Consider the following 17138-nt stretch of genomic DNA (forward strand, 5'->3'; position numbering starts at 1 on the left):
CACAAGGAGGCCATCAAGGCTAGCAGATGTGGACCCAGGGGGCCTGCACAATCTGCCATACTAACCCCCTGTTCGGATGTAGCCAATAGACAGCTCGTTCTCCATGGGTGTGGGGACAGCAGGGACTGCCTCTGGCTTGAACTCTGGTGCCCCTAATTGATGATTTCCTCTTGGTGTGGAGGCCTGGAGGCACACAGAGGAACAAGAAGCAGGCTATCCAGATGAGACCTGATAGGCTGTGGCCATATGGCTCCTGGACGCTCTGAGCCTGTCCAGCCTCCCATTCTTCCATACACCCAGAGTCCAGCAGTGATTCCAAGCATCTGTTCCTGTCCCCTGCTGGGTGGAGTCTCTCAGAGGACAGCTATGTTGAGCTAATATTTACTTATAAGGGAGTATATACCATGTGTGTCTTTCTGGGTCTGGGTTACCTAACTCAGGTTGGTCGTTTCTAGTTCCATCCATTTGCCTACAAATTTCAAGATTTCCTTGTTTTTGATACCTGAGTAGTATTCCATTGTGTAAATGCACCACAGTTTATCTAGCCTTCGGTTAAGGGACATCTAAGTTGTTTCCAGATTCTAGCTATTACAAATAAGGCTGCTATGAACATAGTTGAACAAATGTCCTTGTTGTGTGGTGGAGCATCTTTTGGGTGTATGCCTAGAAGTGGAATAGCTGGGACTTTAGGTAGCGCTATTCACCATTTTCTCAGAAAGTGTCAGCTTGATTTCCAAAATGGTTCTCAGCAATGTTTTTACATCATGAAATTGGTGTTAATGCCCTACCAGCAATGGAAGTTCTAGCCCCTAACTTATAAATGGTTTATTATATAAAACATGTGACGACTCTTCAAAACTTTGCAAGGGAGCAGGAGAAATGGCTCAGTGGTTGTGGCCAGTTTGTTGCTCTTGTAGGAAACCTGGGCTTTGGTTCCCAGTACCCACGTGGTGTCTCATAACCATCTGTAACTCCAATTCCAGAGACCTGGATAGTCTTCTGACCTCTGCAGGTACCACACATGTCCATGGTGTCCATGGTTACATGCAGGCCAAACACTCTTAAGTCTAAAAATAATGTTTCCAATATAAACGGGAGCAGTGAGTGCCACAGCTTACTTTTGAGTAGTCGTCAAGGGCCAGCATGCTGTTTGCCATCTCATACAACTCCCCCCTCTTGAAGTAGAGCTCAGCATCTGTGGGCCTGCATTTGATGGCCTGACTGTAATTCAGAATTGCCAACGTGATGTCCTTCTTTCTGAAAATCTCTGCCTTTGACAAGTATGCCTCTAAAAAGGAAAGGTAAAACTCCACTTTATGATCTGTTCATTAACTGTGAGATTTTATTTTATTTTTTTGTTTTTGCTGTTGTTGTTTTTGTTGTTGTTTGGTTTGGTTTGGTTTGGTTTGGTTTTGATTTTCAAGACAGGGTTTCTTTGTGTAGTCTTAGCTGTCCTGGACTTGCATTGTAGACCAGCCTGGCCTTGAACTCACAGGGATCCACGTGCCTCTGCCTCCCGATTTCTGGGATTAAAGGCGTGCGACACAGTGATCCCTCTCCAAAAATGCACTCTTAGAATGATTTTCACTAGTATACTTTGTTTAATTTTCCTCATGTTCAACACCATATTTTTTTTCCTAAAGGCTGAATGCTCATTTGCAATTTCAAGAAGTCCTACACTGAGCTGGTAAAATTACCATTCAGAAATCAGTGGAGGGACATCTCTGGGATAGAGGAGGCACTTGGGAATCTGTGGGTGTAATCCTAGCTGAGACTCTTAGCAGTGGGGAACATGGGGGACAAAAGATATGTATTAATAATTAGCAACAGGGTATATGGACTGTGAAATGACCACCTCCTTCAGCCAGTGGGAACTCCCAGAAAAGGAAGTGGGACACCAACCCACCCCTAAAACCTTCAACATAAAATTTGTCTTGCCTACAAGAAGCGCAGTGATAAAGATGAAGCAGAGATTGAAGGAATGAGAACTAATGACTGGTCCAACTTGAGACCCACCCCATGGGAGAAAGCCAGCTCCTGATACTATTAATGATACTCTGCTATGCTTGAAAACAGGACCCTATTCTGAGAGGCTTCTTCCAGCCACTGATGGAAACAGATGCAGCGACCCACAGCCAAACAATAAGCTGAGCTGCGGGAGTTTTGTTGAAGAGTGAGAGGAAGCACTGAGGGAGCTAAAAAAGGAGTCAAAGACACCACTAAAAGATCTACAGAGACAACTAACCTGGGCCCATGGGGGCTCACAGAGACTGAACCACCAACCAAAGAACATGCATGGATGGACTGGACCTAGGCCACCTATACATATGTAGCAGAGTGCAGCTTGGTCATTGTATGGGCCCCCTGACAATTGGAACAGGGTGGGGGCATCTCTATCACCTGCCTTTGGGTTCCTTTCTACTTGCTGGGCTGCCTTGTCTAGCCACAGTGGGAGAGGGTAGGCTTAGCCCTGCTGTGACTTGATGGGTCAGAGTGGGTTGGTACTTATGGGAACATGGTCTACCTTTTCCTGAGAAGGGGAGGGGGAAAGGAGGCACAGGGGCATAAGAACAGGACTTGGAGGAGTGGGGTGGGGCTTGTGTTCAGGCTGTAAGTAATTAAATAAATAAATGGAAGAAAAAAGTTAAGTTTGAATGACATAGAAGTGTGTGGAATCATAGTACACAGAAACCAACATGGATCAGAAAACATTCAGCCATCTTGGCCTATATTGTGTAGGTCAATGAGTGCTGGGGATCCTACAATGAGTATGGCATTTCCACGTTTCTAGAAAGTTCTGGGTCTAGAAGTTCAGGTAGTTAGAAAATAGCACATATGGCAAAGGTATGGATTTCATCCCCCAAGAGGCCTTTTACAGCACCACAACTCTCATTCTGAAACCTGTGGTCAAGACAATATTTACAAATCACGTCCCATCTATAATTTTGAATTAATATTATTCTCCTTGTGAGATAAGTAAAAAGGACTGTGCCTAAAAGATCTCCAGAGTATAAATTCAAACATAATGTGTTCTTTGAAAACAGCGTCAGGTTATATGAACTCTGCATTTATAATATTAAGAAAACTATTTTTTAAGCTGAAGGCGTTCACACAATTTTGCATGACTTTATCTATCACTTTATGTCTCTTTATAACAATGACAAAAGCTGAGATAAAAAAAAAAGCAATGTAACTGTCTCCATTTGCAACCCACCTGCACTGTTTTTATTATATTTATTTATAAAATTCAAGTCATCCAAAGCATCATTAATTTTGTCTTGGAACAGATAAATGAAATGTCTGTGCCAATAGGCGTTTAGAAACAATGGCTCCATAAATATGGTCTGAAAAACACATGTATAGAAGCAGGTGAGTTCATTTCCAAAATGAAGAAACACTATTAAGTGAATTTCTCACATATCATTGATATCAGCAGCTTTATGTGCATGCACATAAAATAAAACCTCTCAATTCAAAAAACGAATGTCTAGTGTTTTTTAGTAAGTATCTGAAAATGTCAATACTTGTACTTCACAATACCATAACTGGCTATACAGTCATTTGCTATTCAACATATCAAAAAATAGCTGTATATATAAAAGCAATGTGAATGATAAATGGCATTGTTTTTATTTTAAAAAACTTACTTCCTGTAGGTCATTCATGGCACTTTGCAACTTTCCCAGTTTTCGATAAATAGCTCCACGCCTACAATATGCAAACACCGAAGTTTTTTTCTCATTTTTTATTTCTTCAGTCAGCTTCTCGACTTCGGATTCATAATACCTAATGAGCTCTGGTGGGAGATCAGACTTTATATGGTCAGTTAATTCCAGCTTGGTCAGCTCCATTAGAGGTTCTGGAACGTCTTTTCGCACATATGCTACTGGCATGGGTGCTTTCTGAGGTTTGTCTTTAGCAAACATCTCAAGAACCCATGTACGAGGGTCAGTGTTTTCTGGTATTCCTCCTCTACTTTGAACAAACTGCTCAAAATTTAAAACCGTGGGTACACTGGGGCACCTTATCAGACGGTCATACACTGGAACTTTAAGGAAATATTTTTTCTGTCCAGGAAGTAGTCCATAAGATGTTGATCTGGTTTCAAAAAGAATGATTATTGTTTTTAATTACAAAAACACAATTAATTATCTTTGTGATCAATGATTCAAACTCAACCACACACCAAAATGACTATTTTTCTATTATCAAAAAATTGCTAATTTTATGCAACCTGAGTTCATATTTTCAACCATTACTGAAATCATTCACAGCATACAGAATTTCTAAATGCAAATGTATTTTTAATGCAACGGCCTCTCTAGACTGCTGGAATGGTGACAGCAGCATTCCTTTCTGATCTAATTCACAACCTCCCTCTCTAGCAGAATGACCGCTGGGGAACTTGGGAGGTAAGCAGGAAGGGACAAAGGCAATGCTTCTTTCAAAAGCTGCAAAGGATGAGAACTTTAGTTGTTCCACAAACTGTGACACTTTATAACTCAAATACTTTCAAATGAAGTAGATATAGGCTCCACTTCAAACTCTCATTAGCAATAGAGTTTTCTTTTTTATTATTATTAATTTATTCTTGCTACATCTCAATGGTTATCCCATCTCTTGTATCCTCCCATTCTTCCCTCCTTCCCATTTTCCCCTTATTCCCCTCCCCTATGACTGTTCCTGAGGGGGATTATCTCCCCCTGTATATGCTCATAGGATATCAAGTCTCTTCTTGGTGACCTGCTATTCTTCCTCTGAGTGCCACCAGGTCTCCCCCATTTGATAGCATTTACTATAGTAGCTATGGGAAACAGGATAAGGACATTCTACTGAAAGGTTGAAAAGGAAATTTTAGCCCTAACATCTTTTATTTACTGAATTTATATTGTAAGAAAGTGCTAAAGTTAGGGAGTAAACGTAGGAAAAGGCTCCCATTCCTTTATTCCTCTCTTATAATCTCTACTCCATGTTCTAGCACAAACCTTTGCCATCTGTTCTCCCTGGAGTGCAGGATCCTGGCTAGTTTTATGTGAATTTGACACAAGCAAAAGCCATCTTAGAGTAGAGAATACCTCACTTGAGAAAGCCCCACCAAGAAATGGGGCTGGCTGTAGGTACGGCTGGAGGGATTTTTCTTAATTAGTGATTGATGTGGGAGGGCCCAGTCTATTGCGGGTGGTGTTATCCCTGGGATGACGGTCCCGGGTTCTATGACAATACAGGATGAACAAACCATAAGGAGCAAGGCAGTAAGCAGCACCCCTCAATGGCCTCTATACTAGCTGCTGCTTCCAGCTTCCTGCCGGGTTTGTGTTCCTGTACTGACTTCTGTCATTGATGGACTAAAACATGGAAGAGTACCAAATTTTCTTCCCAAATTGCTTTTAGTCATGGTATTTTATCACAGAAAGAGAAACCTTAGCTAAGACAAACAATAACTTGACTTTACGCATCTACTTTGTTCAATCCACTTGCACTTCATGTTTACTGAGATAATTAATTTTATTCCTTCTCAAATCTCTGATGGGGTTGAAGATCAGATAGTTTAAGTTGCTTAGAGGTTAAGATGTTTTTAGGTCTAGATAGAAGTTTTTAGGTTGATAGAGATGAGAGGTGATAGATACTGATTTACATTCAGAATTATAGACTCACCAAAATAGGAAAGATGTTTTCTCCAAGGTTGCCAAATAAAATAGGCAAAACACTATGAATGCAACATTTACATAAGCATTAATTGTTTCCTGGTACTTCTTGCTATCTGTGGATTATTGTATATATGTGTAATAATATAAATATATATGTAGAAGTAAAAAATAAAAATACAATTAAAAAAAGAAAAGCCTTTCTGAGGACTAGGAGAGAGAGAGGTTATGAGGGAGTTAGGGTGGGATCAGGAGGCGATGAGGGAGAAGGCTACAATTGGGATGTAAAGTGAACAAGTTTTAAAAAAAATTTAAAGCCTTGGGAAATGAGAACTGATATGCAAAACGCAGCATCCCCAATCAAGCTCCAGCCCCTGGGGAGAAAACAGCAAACGCAAAGGTGAGGGCACCAAAGATGCAATTACAACAATTAACCACAGGAAGAGAAAGGCAATAAAAGAATTTTACTTTGCAAGGACCTGTGGCAGTAACTAAATGGCTACAGTTTTCCAGTGATAAGACAGATGGGCAGCCTGCTAAGGTATTGTTTACCTTAGATAAGCAGGAAATTTCTGGGCCTGCTGGGCATAAAACTAATTGGTTATATACTTGAGATTCATGTCTTCTTGCCCAGATCTCAGAGCTAAAAGAGTTCACAGCCTGAAATGTCACTCGACATGAAATACAGGCCAGATCCCACTGAAAGTATCACACCATGTGACACGTGCATTCACAAATTTCCCCCCACAGATTCCAAGCTGTTCAGTAGATGCTAACTATAAACATATCAGTAACCGATGCCACTGAGCCCATCAACAAAAGAAAGGGATTAATCAATCGATAGGAAGACGATCAATAGCCTCGGACTCTCTAACCAGTGGACCTGTGGGGGCAAGGAACTGAGCCACGCTGTAGTCATTTTCTCATCCTGGAACATATAGCAGCAGTGAATGACTCAGAGAAAGTTCAGTGTAGACAAGGACATAATGGTAATAATAATAATTTTTAAAAGAACAAGCCGAAATCTCTGGAAGTGTCTCATCTCACCCCCACCCCACACTCCAGTAAGACAGTGCACAATAAAATCCACCAGATCAGTGAAGATGCTGTGCATTCATAGTAATGGCACCATCAGCAATTCAGAGAAAAATACATGTGACCACCCCATTTCCTGTTTGCCCAATACTAAAACCTAGTATCTGGAAGAAAATTATTATAAGTTATCCTGAATGTAAATTTAGCCAGCTGTTGATGACCTTGGGTCAAGATGTAGGAAAGCAATGGGCACGCCTTTTGGCACCTGATCTACAGCTGTTGACCTGCCTTTCTTTTTCCAAGGCTGTCATATGGGGCAACAAGGGGGACTTGTATTTACACAGCAGGGACAGTGGTAGCATCTACCTTTACTGACCTGCCCACCGTCTCCCCTGTCACACAGCATCACTGTGGTCTGAAGCTGACCGGAGATGCATTCCTATTACACCTTTGTCTGACTCTCAGCCTGCCCACCTGCTCCTTGCGCAATCTTGACCATCTGGGCGAACCTTCATAGTTTCAATTGCTCCCTTAAAAAAAAAAATCCATGGGCATATGCTGAAGTTTTTTCTTCCTCGTGTCTCGCAAATACTGTTGGCAGGACTCCCAACATCTGTCTAGAATGTGGCTGCTTCACACCATCTAGGTTACTCTCACTTCAGAGCAAGCAGCCATTTCTCACAGGGCTCATTCAATAGCTTTAAAAAAAATGGATCTCTGTGCTTCCACTGCATCTTCTGGAAGATACAGGTGATCGTTTCATCAACAAACTACTCTCATCCAAAACACTTACCACAGCTTGCCAGCCTCTCTACCCTCTTCTTAAGTTGACAATGGCTTACAAAATATGCATTTTCCTCTTTTAATTTATGTGTACGGTGTACGCATGTATGCACACAACTATGTGCGGGTGCAAATATCTATAGGCGCGCATATAGGTGCCAGAGGAGGAGGAGGATGCTGGGTGTCACCCACCATCACCCTCCACTTTACTCCTGAGTCAACAGTATCTCACTGAGCCTGGAGCTCTATTGCAGCTATCTACCTAGCTAGTAAGATGTTGGAACCCGCCTGTCTTCTACCTCCCTGTCCCCCTGAGGCTGGGGTCACAGGCACAAGCAGCCACATCCATCATTTTTATGTATGTGCTGGAAATTTGAGCCCTAGTTCCTATAAAAAGCCTTCTTGCCCACTAAGAAATCTCCAGCGCCTCAACCTATGGGTGCTCTTATGAGTGATTTCACATTTATCACTTACCATGGTCACTAGGGCAATGCTGGGTATTGTCCCCAAACCCATCCTTGACCTTAGTTCCCATGGCTCTCTTGTGTTTCGAAGACTGCTCTATGTGCTGTCCAGAAACAATAGGCACATCCTCCAACTCAGGGATTTTGCACTTGCTTCTCCCTCTTCTGCAGCAGTTTACACAGGTCATCCCTCCACAGGAATCTGCTCTAGGTCACAAAGACGTCCAAGCACTTTGCCTAAAACAGCAGCTCCCACCTCTGCCTTACTTATAACACTTCCCACTTCCTCACCACCACTAGCTAGGCTCTCCTCGGGTGCTCTGCCTCTAGAATACAAACTCTGCGAGGACAGGGGACCGGTTAGTAGTCTTCACTGTCCTCATTCCGGCTTCCAATCCGGAATAGTATCTGGTGTACGGAAGGTGCTCAATAAACTTACTCTGAAGAAATGACCTGCTGAGCTAACGTGCCTCCGAACTACCAGCTCCCTTCTTATTGCATCTGCAGTTCTTTCCAGCTTAAAAGCAGAGGTGATGCTCAGTTTTAAGGTCCCGTTGTGAAATAAGACCTTGAAATTTAAATGCATGTGCATTTCATTTACTGCTCTGTAAACCTGGGAAAGAGCACATCATATATCAGCTGCCGAGAGCCCTACTCTGCTCTGCAAGACACTCATAGTGAATGGAAATATTTTTTGAGAATTCTGCTTCTCATTGGTTTCCCGCAAAATACTTTTAAAAAAGAAAATCAAAATGTTATTTTTAACCATAAATATATATCCAGTAGAAAAAAAATAATCATGTAGAATGCATACAGGAAACTTCTGAGGAGTCTCTTCTTAGCCCATCCCCACCAGCTGCCTATACTACAGAAATAGTCAATGACCGACTTAATGGACATAATCCCATGTTCTCTACATAATATGCAAATGCACATTTAACTTACATGCATATACATAAAGGTTAATCTACTCCTGTTGGTTTGTGTGAATGTGTTCCCATGTACACATTCAAAACTATATTAATGGTGACTTTTTTAAATTAATTTATTCATATTACACCTCAGTTGTTAGCCCATCCCATGTATCCTCCCATTCCTCCCTTCCTCCCACTTCCCCCCTACTCCCCTCCCCTCCCCTATGTCTGTGTCTGAGGGGGACCTCCTCCCCCTGTATATGCTCATAGGGTATCAAGTCTCTCCTTGGTGACCTATTATCTTTCCTCTGAGTGCCACCAGGCATCTCCATCCAAGGGACATGTTCAAATATGGGGCAGCAGAGTTTGTGTGAAAGTTAGATCTCCTTCTCCACTCAACAGTGGAGAATGTCCTGTGCATTGGCTAGTCTGGGCAGGGGTTCGAGGTTTACTGCCTATTTTTTCCTTGGCTGTTGCCATAGTTTGCGGAGGACCCCCCAGGGCCCAGACCCGCCTGTAGTTTTCCAGGACCCACTGGATCCTTCTATTTCCTCTTTCTCCCAGGCTTCTCACACCTAAAGTCTCAAAAGGATGTCCTCCCCTCTTACCCACTATCCTGGTAAGTACAGTATTAATGGTGACTTAATGACAGGACTGCCCTATTTTCTAAAATTTTTAAAATGAGGATATATTATCTTACTAGCTGATAAAATAATTACAATATCTTAAAGGAAGCAAGGAACTAGAACCTGCTAGACAAGTTTCTAGAAGAATGTGAAAAGCAAACACAGATAATGAGTGAACCTTTTACAAGGAAACGCTATAGTCTCGGACCATTGAAATTAAATAGCCCAAACTGAAAGGGGAAAAAAAGAAGAAAAAGAAAAACCATGACCAGGAAAATCTAGATCCACATTTTCACTGCCAGGAGTAGGGTTCACGGCTTCTCATTTGAAGGAACATCATAGTAACTTAAGCTGCTGGTCCAGGCTCTCCAGGTGGGATATGTGTGCACAGTATTAGCATGAGATGAGACGTGACGCTGTTGAAGGAAGCAGGGAAGTTTTAAGCAGCCTAAGTGTGTTGCTCAAGATATTCCGTTTGTGTCGGGATAATGTGGATTTTACTGTCCGACTATGAGAAATCTGAGCTGGAAATAACTTCAGCAGTCCTACAGATAAGCTCATCTTCCAAATGAGGAAACAGCCTGAGAAATAAAGTGACTTGGCCTGGTCACCAAGAGCCTAGTGCACAGCAGTTAGAATACAGACACGGAGATAGAGATAGCGTTGTATCCTTGTTCCTGGAACTGAACGGCCCCCAGCTCTTGGAGAAAGAGAATAAGGAAAGGTTGAAACATGCCAGAGGAACAGACATCATCTACTGAAGGGTCCCTCCCGGCCCTCACTGGCCGGTCTCACAGCACAGGCCTCAGAGCGGAAGATAACATCTAAAGGACCGACGAGGCTGTGCTGCTCTTGCAGGTATGTGGCACTCTGCCATAAGCTAGCCTGGGAGGGAGCAGCAGCGAGCAGCAGCCTGTCTCAAGGGGACAGAAAGGAAATGCATGAGTCTAGGGCCTTAATGGGCCCAAATGACCCTCCGCAGGAACAACCTTCTGGAGTCAAGATTGACCTGGCGTGTGAAAGCTCACGTGGGCCCTCTTGTAATCCTTAAGGGAGTCAGCCAAGATGGCTGCCATGCAACAGGAGTAAAGCTGCATGTCAAGTGGCAAGAAGGGTATTTCTGAGTCACCAAAATTCATTAAATAAAGTCCTAAATATAGAAACAAAATTATCTTCAAGATGCTCCATAACTTGTTTTGAACTAACAATTACCTCCTCTCTACATGCTACACAAATTAGTTGCAGGTTTCAAAGAGAAATAGAAAGTTCTGATGTACCATCCAGGATACAGTTGTTTCGGTGCAGAAAAGCTCCTCTTACACTTCCTGCTGCGAATGTCACAGTATATGCAAACGTTAACTTCGGTTATTAAAGGGGACATACATTTCTCTAAATGGTAAAAGTTGGCTAGATTCCACATGCGAGCGAGAACATGTATGTTTGTTTCTTCCTTAGACTGTGTGACCACACTTAATAATATACATTCTAATACCACCCATTTTTCTGCAAATTTTGTGATTTATTTTCTTTAAAGTGTGTGTGTGTGTGTGTGTGTGTGTGTGTGTGTGTGTGTGTGTGTGTGTGCATGTAGACAGGCTAAGTATTAAGGGACAAGGAAAGGATGAATGCAGGTAATGGACATGATTTATGAAAAAAAGAATTTAATGATAATTGCTTTTCTAGTTCTACCTCTGTTGTGTATTATTTGTTTGGGGTGGTGGGTAGTTCATAAAAAGACACTTGGGAGCGAACGTATGAAACCCACTGTGAAGCTCGCAGGTTTCTGTTTCCAGTATCTGCTCTAACATATAGAAGTCCGCTGGCTTTTACAGTCTTTGCATCTGGTTAATTTCAATGTCAGGACTTTTTTTCCCCTTGCAACTTTATTATAATAGAATTTGAAATCAATTTTTAAAATAGTGAAACTGAGTATTCAAAATGACCAAAAAAAAAGTGTGTAAGCATTGAAAAACCTTGAAGGATATATTTTATGTGCTATACGTACCATTTATTTTCGGTAGAAGTCACCTGGGGAGCAGTCAAAATGATACGGTCTTGTCTTTTTACTAGGATAACAACGGTTCATACTTTGAAAGCAGCAAATGTGAAAAAAGTACATAGCAAATGTCTGATTCTTCGCTAAGGGATTTTTCAACTCAGAGAAATCTGGAGCAATGGAGGCTAGCACACAGGACAATTTAGGTCTGACTAGGACTTTGTCCCTTCTGTCACCCACAAAGTATCAAGTCCAGACTCCTAAGATAATATCAGCAGCCACACCAAGGCCCAGCATGTCCTAATAACAACAAAGTGGGTGAAACATGTCTATCACTTTCCCACCAGGAGAGTCCTTATTGTTCAGGGGGCATGAGTTTATCAGATGCCAGGACCTACGAATGCCAAGAGAGAGGTCATCCGCAGGCTTTCTGGAAACATCTGTAAACTGCATTGGTTACACACAGCATCTGTGTCTTACACACTAAGCACACACATTCCAGGAGTTTCTGCTGTTTCCATTTCAGGCCCTAGACATTTTGAAAATATGCCAGCTACCTCCAATTGAGGTCAAAAGTAATTACTTTTGTGTATTGGTCTTGAAGACAGGCTCACAACACACAAAATGTTTACTTTTATTATATTGATTACACAATTCAACAAATATGTAAATCTGAAAACAGTTAAATATCAGCAATCCAGTTTGATTTTGGAATAGATGGTATTGGTTTAGAATAAAGAGTGGATCTGTGCGTCAAGCTAGTTTAGCAAATACATTGTTACATTTTTTTTCCTTCCCACTGAGAGACTTCTTTCAGCTGTAAAATGGATTCAGCCTTAAAACAAGAAGTTTATTATAAACAGGAAGTCATAGTATAGATCCAAATATTTATACTATGAAATAACTACATATTTTGGAATAAGAGATCTACTCTTTAGCTGGCATATTTTCCATGGAGAATAAACAATAACAGTACTGAATGAAAGCGTAAAATTAAGTCCCCCAAACAATAACATAATCCCCTCTGCAGGCCATAAACATGTAATACTTGAACAGAACCTTTCTATTTTCCTCGGAGGCTTGGAGAGCTGTTCGTACACAAGGGCCAGTTTCGGGAACTTCACACCTTTCTTACGCGTTTTTTTCTTTTTCCCAGGGTATACAATGTAGGTAATGCCAGCTTTTCGTGATGCATCCACCAGGGAAAAAGACAGGCATTTCAAGCTCTCTATGTCGTGCAGGGTTTCCTGGCTGCCTTTCAGGGAGGTCTCTATTATTCCCTTTTGCTTGGCCAGCTGGCGCTCCAGGGCCATCCTCTTCTGGTACAGCAGCAGTTGTAGGTTGCTGTTTATGTCATCCTTTACGATGAATGGTGGTGTGGCCCCTTCTTTCCACATCTCAACTGTAGACTTTGATCTCTTAATAAGAGAACAGAGGTGGAAATAGATACATAATCAGTTTAGTTGTTCTACACTTAAAATTAATTGGGTCACAACTGCAAGAAATGTGGTCCAGCTTTGTTGAATATTAAATAACATATTCTTAAAGGTGGCACTAGTGTATTATGAATCATTCTCATGCATGTATGTAGTGTACTTTGACCACATTCATCCCCGGCCTTTCTCATCCCTTCACCCTGATCACCCTGGCGTCCTTCCTTTTCCCAAATAGTCTTCCTTCTACATTCATGGCTTTAAAAAAAAATCTAGATCTAGATATGATAGAAAATTCATTATTTGTTCTTCTTCATCTGACCTGTTTCACACCACATCTCCAGCCTATATCCATTTCCCCTCAAGTGACATATTTCTCCCTTTTTTTTTTTTTCTATTTCAAGCCTTCTGTCCTCCCGCTCCCCAGGTCTGAGCTCCACCCTTTTTTCTCTCAGAGGTCCCTCTCCTACCTTGTTTCATCTCTCCAACCACAGCCTCTGTCTATTTTATTTCCCTTTCTGAGGGAGTTTTAACCATCCTCCCTTGGGTCCTCCTTGTTACTTATCTTCTTTGAGTCTGTGAATTGTAGTATGTTTATCCTCTACTAAATGGCTAAAATCCACTTTTAAGTAAGTACATATCATGTGTGTCTTTCAGGGTCTGGGTTACCTCACTCAGAATTATCTTTTCTAGTTCCATCCATTTGCTTGTAGATTTCGTGATTTCCTTGTTTTTAATTGCTGAGTAGTATGTCCTTAGTCACCAGGGAAATGCAAATCAAAACAACTCTGAGATTCTACCGTACACCTATCAGAATGGCTAAGATAAAAAATTCAAGTGACATCACATGCTGGCAAGCATGTGGAGAAAGGGGAACACTCCTCCATTGCTGGTGGAAGTGTAAACTTGTACAACTACTTTGGAAATAAATCTGGTGCTTTCTCAGAAAATTGGGAGTAGTGTTACCTCAAGACCCAGCTATATCACTCCTGGAAATATACCCAAAAGATGCTCCAGCATACAAGGACAGTTGATGAACTATGTTCAAAGCAGCTTTAGTCATAATAGCCAGAATCTGGAAACAATCTAGATGTCCCTCAGCCAAGGAATGGATACAGAAACTGTGGTGCATTTACACACCGGATTTCACCCTCCTTTGTGGCAGAATTCTATTCAGTTGTATGTGTGCCACCTATTCTTTATCCATTCACTTATCTACTAGTGATGGCATCTAGGCTGATGACACCTTGTCTGCTGTGAATAGAGCTCCAATAAACATGGACATGCAGATATGTTTACTGCAGACTGATTTTGATTCACTCTGGAATATACACAGAAGCAGTTAAGCTGGATCGTAGCTCTATTTCTAGCTTCCTGGCCAACTCCTATATGAATTTCCACAGCAGCTACACTAATTTACATTCCCACTGGTAGGTGCATAAGGATTCCCTTTGCCCATACTCTCGCCAGCATTTGTTGTCATCTGTTTTCTTGATCATGGCCACGCTGACGAGGATGAGATAAACTATCGAGGTAGCTTTGATTTGTACATGCATGGTGTCTAAGAATGTTAGACATCTTCCCATGTATTTATCAGTCATTTGAACTTCAAATCTTGAAAACTGCTTAGCTCATTTAGTGACTTGAGTTTTCTTCCTTTCTTTTTCTGTTTGTTTGGTTTAATTTGGGTTCTTTATATTTTGTTTGTTTGGTTGGTTGGTTGGTTGGTTTTGTAGTTCTTTCTACTCTCTGAAAAGTAGTTTTTTTTTTCCTTTAGACAGGGTTTCTCTGTGCAGCCTTGGCTGTCCTGGACTTGCTTGGTAGACCAGGCTGGCCTCAAACTCACAGCGATCCACCTGCCTCTGCCTCCCGAGTGCTGTGATTAAAGGCGTGCACCACCACGCCTGGCTACTGGATAGTAGTTCTTATCATAAATATCTGGCAAAGACTGTTTTCACATTTTATAGGCTGCTTCTCTCTGTGATAATAATTCCCTGGCTGTCCAGAACCTTTTCAATTTCATGCAATCCCATTTTTCAGTTCTTGCTATTATTTCCCGAGCTACTGGGGTCCTATTCAGAAAGCTGTTGCTCATGTCGGTATCTTAGACTGTTTTTCTTCAATAATTTCAAAGTTTCCTGTCTTACACTAAGGTACGTGCTTCTGAATTGGTTTTTGGATATAAGGATCTAGTTTCATACAAGGATAAAACTATGGGTGTCCAGTTTTCCCAGGACTACTTGTTACTGAGGTGTGCTTTTCTGTTTTCTGGTGGTGGTGGTGGTGATGGTGGTGGTCGTGGTCGTGCTAGTGTTTTTGTTTTTGTAACATATGATTCTGGCATCTGTGCTGAGAATTTGATGACTGTAGCTGTACGAGTTCTCTACTTTACTGTACTGTCTATGTGTCTGTCTTGTCTGTTACCATGCTGTTATTACTATCAGGACTGTGTTATCATTTTAAATCAGGTACTGTGATACTTCTAGCACTGCCCTTTGTCCATGAAGCTGACTGGCCAGTCGGTCTTTGCATTTACATAATGCAGTTTTCATTTCCTTGAAATTTTTCATTGGAATTTGGATACTCATTTCAACGAACTTATAGATAACTTATTGGTGAGATGTTGATATTCATAATATTAGCTCTGCCAACTATGAACATGGGGGGTATTTCCAACTTTCTGTGTCTTCACATTATTTTTCCAGTGTTTTATAGTTTTCATTGCAAAGATCCTTCCCTTCTTTTGCTAGATTTGTACTAGTTGGTTTTTATCAGTGATTCACTAGTAAGAATTCTACACAAGCTATTTATGTACTTAAAATGCACCCATGGAGATAGTGGCCCTGTATTATTTATTATATTCCCTATCTCACAAAATTACAATTAACTGAAAGTGTCATATTAAGAAATAGCATATCTGTTCAAACTTTGGGGACAAAGCAAGATTCTTATTGTTAAAAATACAAACATTTTTTAAAATATAAAAGCCAAAAAGTTATAATACCTTCAATCGTGTATATGGTGCGCTGGTGTATTTTTGGATATTCTCATATGATGCAGACTTTTTTATTATTAATGACTGTAAAATAATCACGTAAATATACATTAACCACAGTTACTGTTCAGCAAAGCAAACTCATCTGACAACTGAGTGGTGCTAATTCTTGTGAATTAATGAAAAGAACAAATCCTAATTAAGATATACTTTATGTACTAAGTCATTTCCTTAGTAGAAAAGAGCAGGCCTTAAGACCTGTCACCTCATTCAGTCGACTTTATAAGAATGAAAATGTTCATTTTAAATTTAAACCTAAGATAGCAAAACGCCGAGAGCTGGTGGTGTGAAAGTGCTCTGGGGCAAAGCCTCCTTGTCAGCATAAATGGCACTGCTCAGTGAGTGTTCTAAGGGTGTGCTGACACATGAGGCTACATTAGTCTGACCTGAGAAAGAAACTTATCCCTGAACAGTCCCCCTTTTCTCCTTTTCTCATGTTGCAGAATTTTATGCATGCATACAGTGGCTTGATCTAATCCATCCGCACTCCCTCCCCTGCAAGTCTCCCCCTATGTCCTCAACCACCCTTTCTCCCGTCTTCATGTGCTCTATTCTGTAAAAGTCCACTGAGTCTGCTTAGGGCTGTCTGTATGCATATAGCGTAGAGCTATCTACTGAACCACAGGAAGCCTCTAATGTCCTTCATCCCTGAAGACAACTGACTCTCCCATCCAGGGCAGTCATCAAGTGCCAATTACTCCTCAGCTGGGGGTGGAATCGCATAAGTCTGTTCCTATTCCTTGTTGGCATTTTGTCTGGCTTACTCTTTCGTAGTGTGTGCGTGTGTGTGTGTGTGTGTGTGTGCGCGCGCGCGCGCACGCGTGTGTGCTGGAGTGTCCCTTTTAACTATGAGAAACCTCAGCCTTTCAGTTCAGGGCAGGCAACCACAGGAGCATCACTACTTTCTATAATGTCACCAAGATGGGTGCTATGACACTTAGAGTAAGAAATCACTGTGACAGTAGAGGAGAAAGCAAGTGTGTTTGATGTTCCTAGACAAATAAGAAGCAGTATCTACAAACCAAAACAAGTGTCGATTACTGTAAACAAGAGTACCAGTGGAGTACAAAGAAAGCAGGGAGAGAGGTCAGTTCTGGATGGGTAAGGACCTGGATACGTCATAGCTGCTGTGTGAGGGCAAAGTGTTTCCACAGACGGCAAAGATGTTAAGAACACCCCACCCCAGG

At 41.5% G+C, this 17138-nt stretch overlaps 1 protein-coding gene across 4 annotated transcripts in view; it reads right to left on the reverse strand.

Annotated features, from left to right (window-relative positions):
• TTC6 (tetratricopeptide repeat domain 6) overlaps positions 1 to 17138 on the reverse strand; it is a 170340-nt gene that overhangs the window by 51010 nt on the left and 102192 nt on the right. For 3 of the 4 annotated variants that reach the window (XM_084791644.1, XM_084791645.1, XM_084791646.1), the window contains exons 10-14: positions 15901 to 15975; positions 12523 to 12881; positions 3648 to 4098; positions 3215 to 3344; positions 1119 to 1288 (exon numbers count right to left, since the gene is read on the reverse strand). In XM_084791644.1, the coding sequence (XP_084647770.1) occupies positions 1119 to 1288; positions 3215 to 3344; positions 3648 to 4098; positions 12523 to 12881; positions 15901 to 15975 (1185 nt within the window). Of the gene's footprint in view, positions 1 to 1118; positions 1289 to 3214; positions 3345 to 3647; positions 4099 to 12522; positions 12882 to 15900; positions 15976 to 17138 lie in introns of those variants that run through there. The other variant, XM_084791647.1, reaches the window with a different exon arrangement.

The sequence above is a fragment of the Acomys minous genome, assembly GCF_964271855.1.
Source record: "Acomys minous genome assembly, chromosome: 8".
In the NCBI taxonomy this organism is placed as follows: domain Eukaryota; kingdom Metazoa; phylum Chordata; class Mammalia; order Rodentia; family Muridae; genus Acomys; species Acomys minous.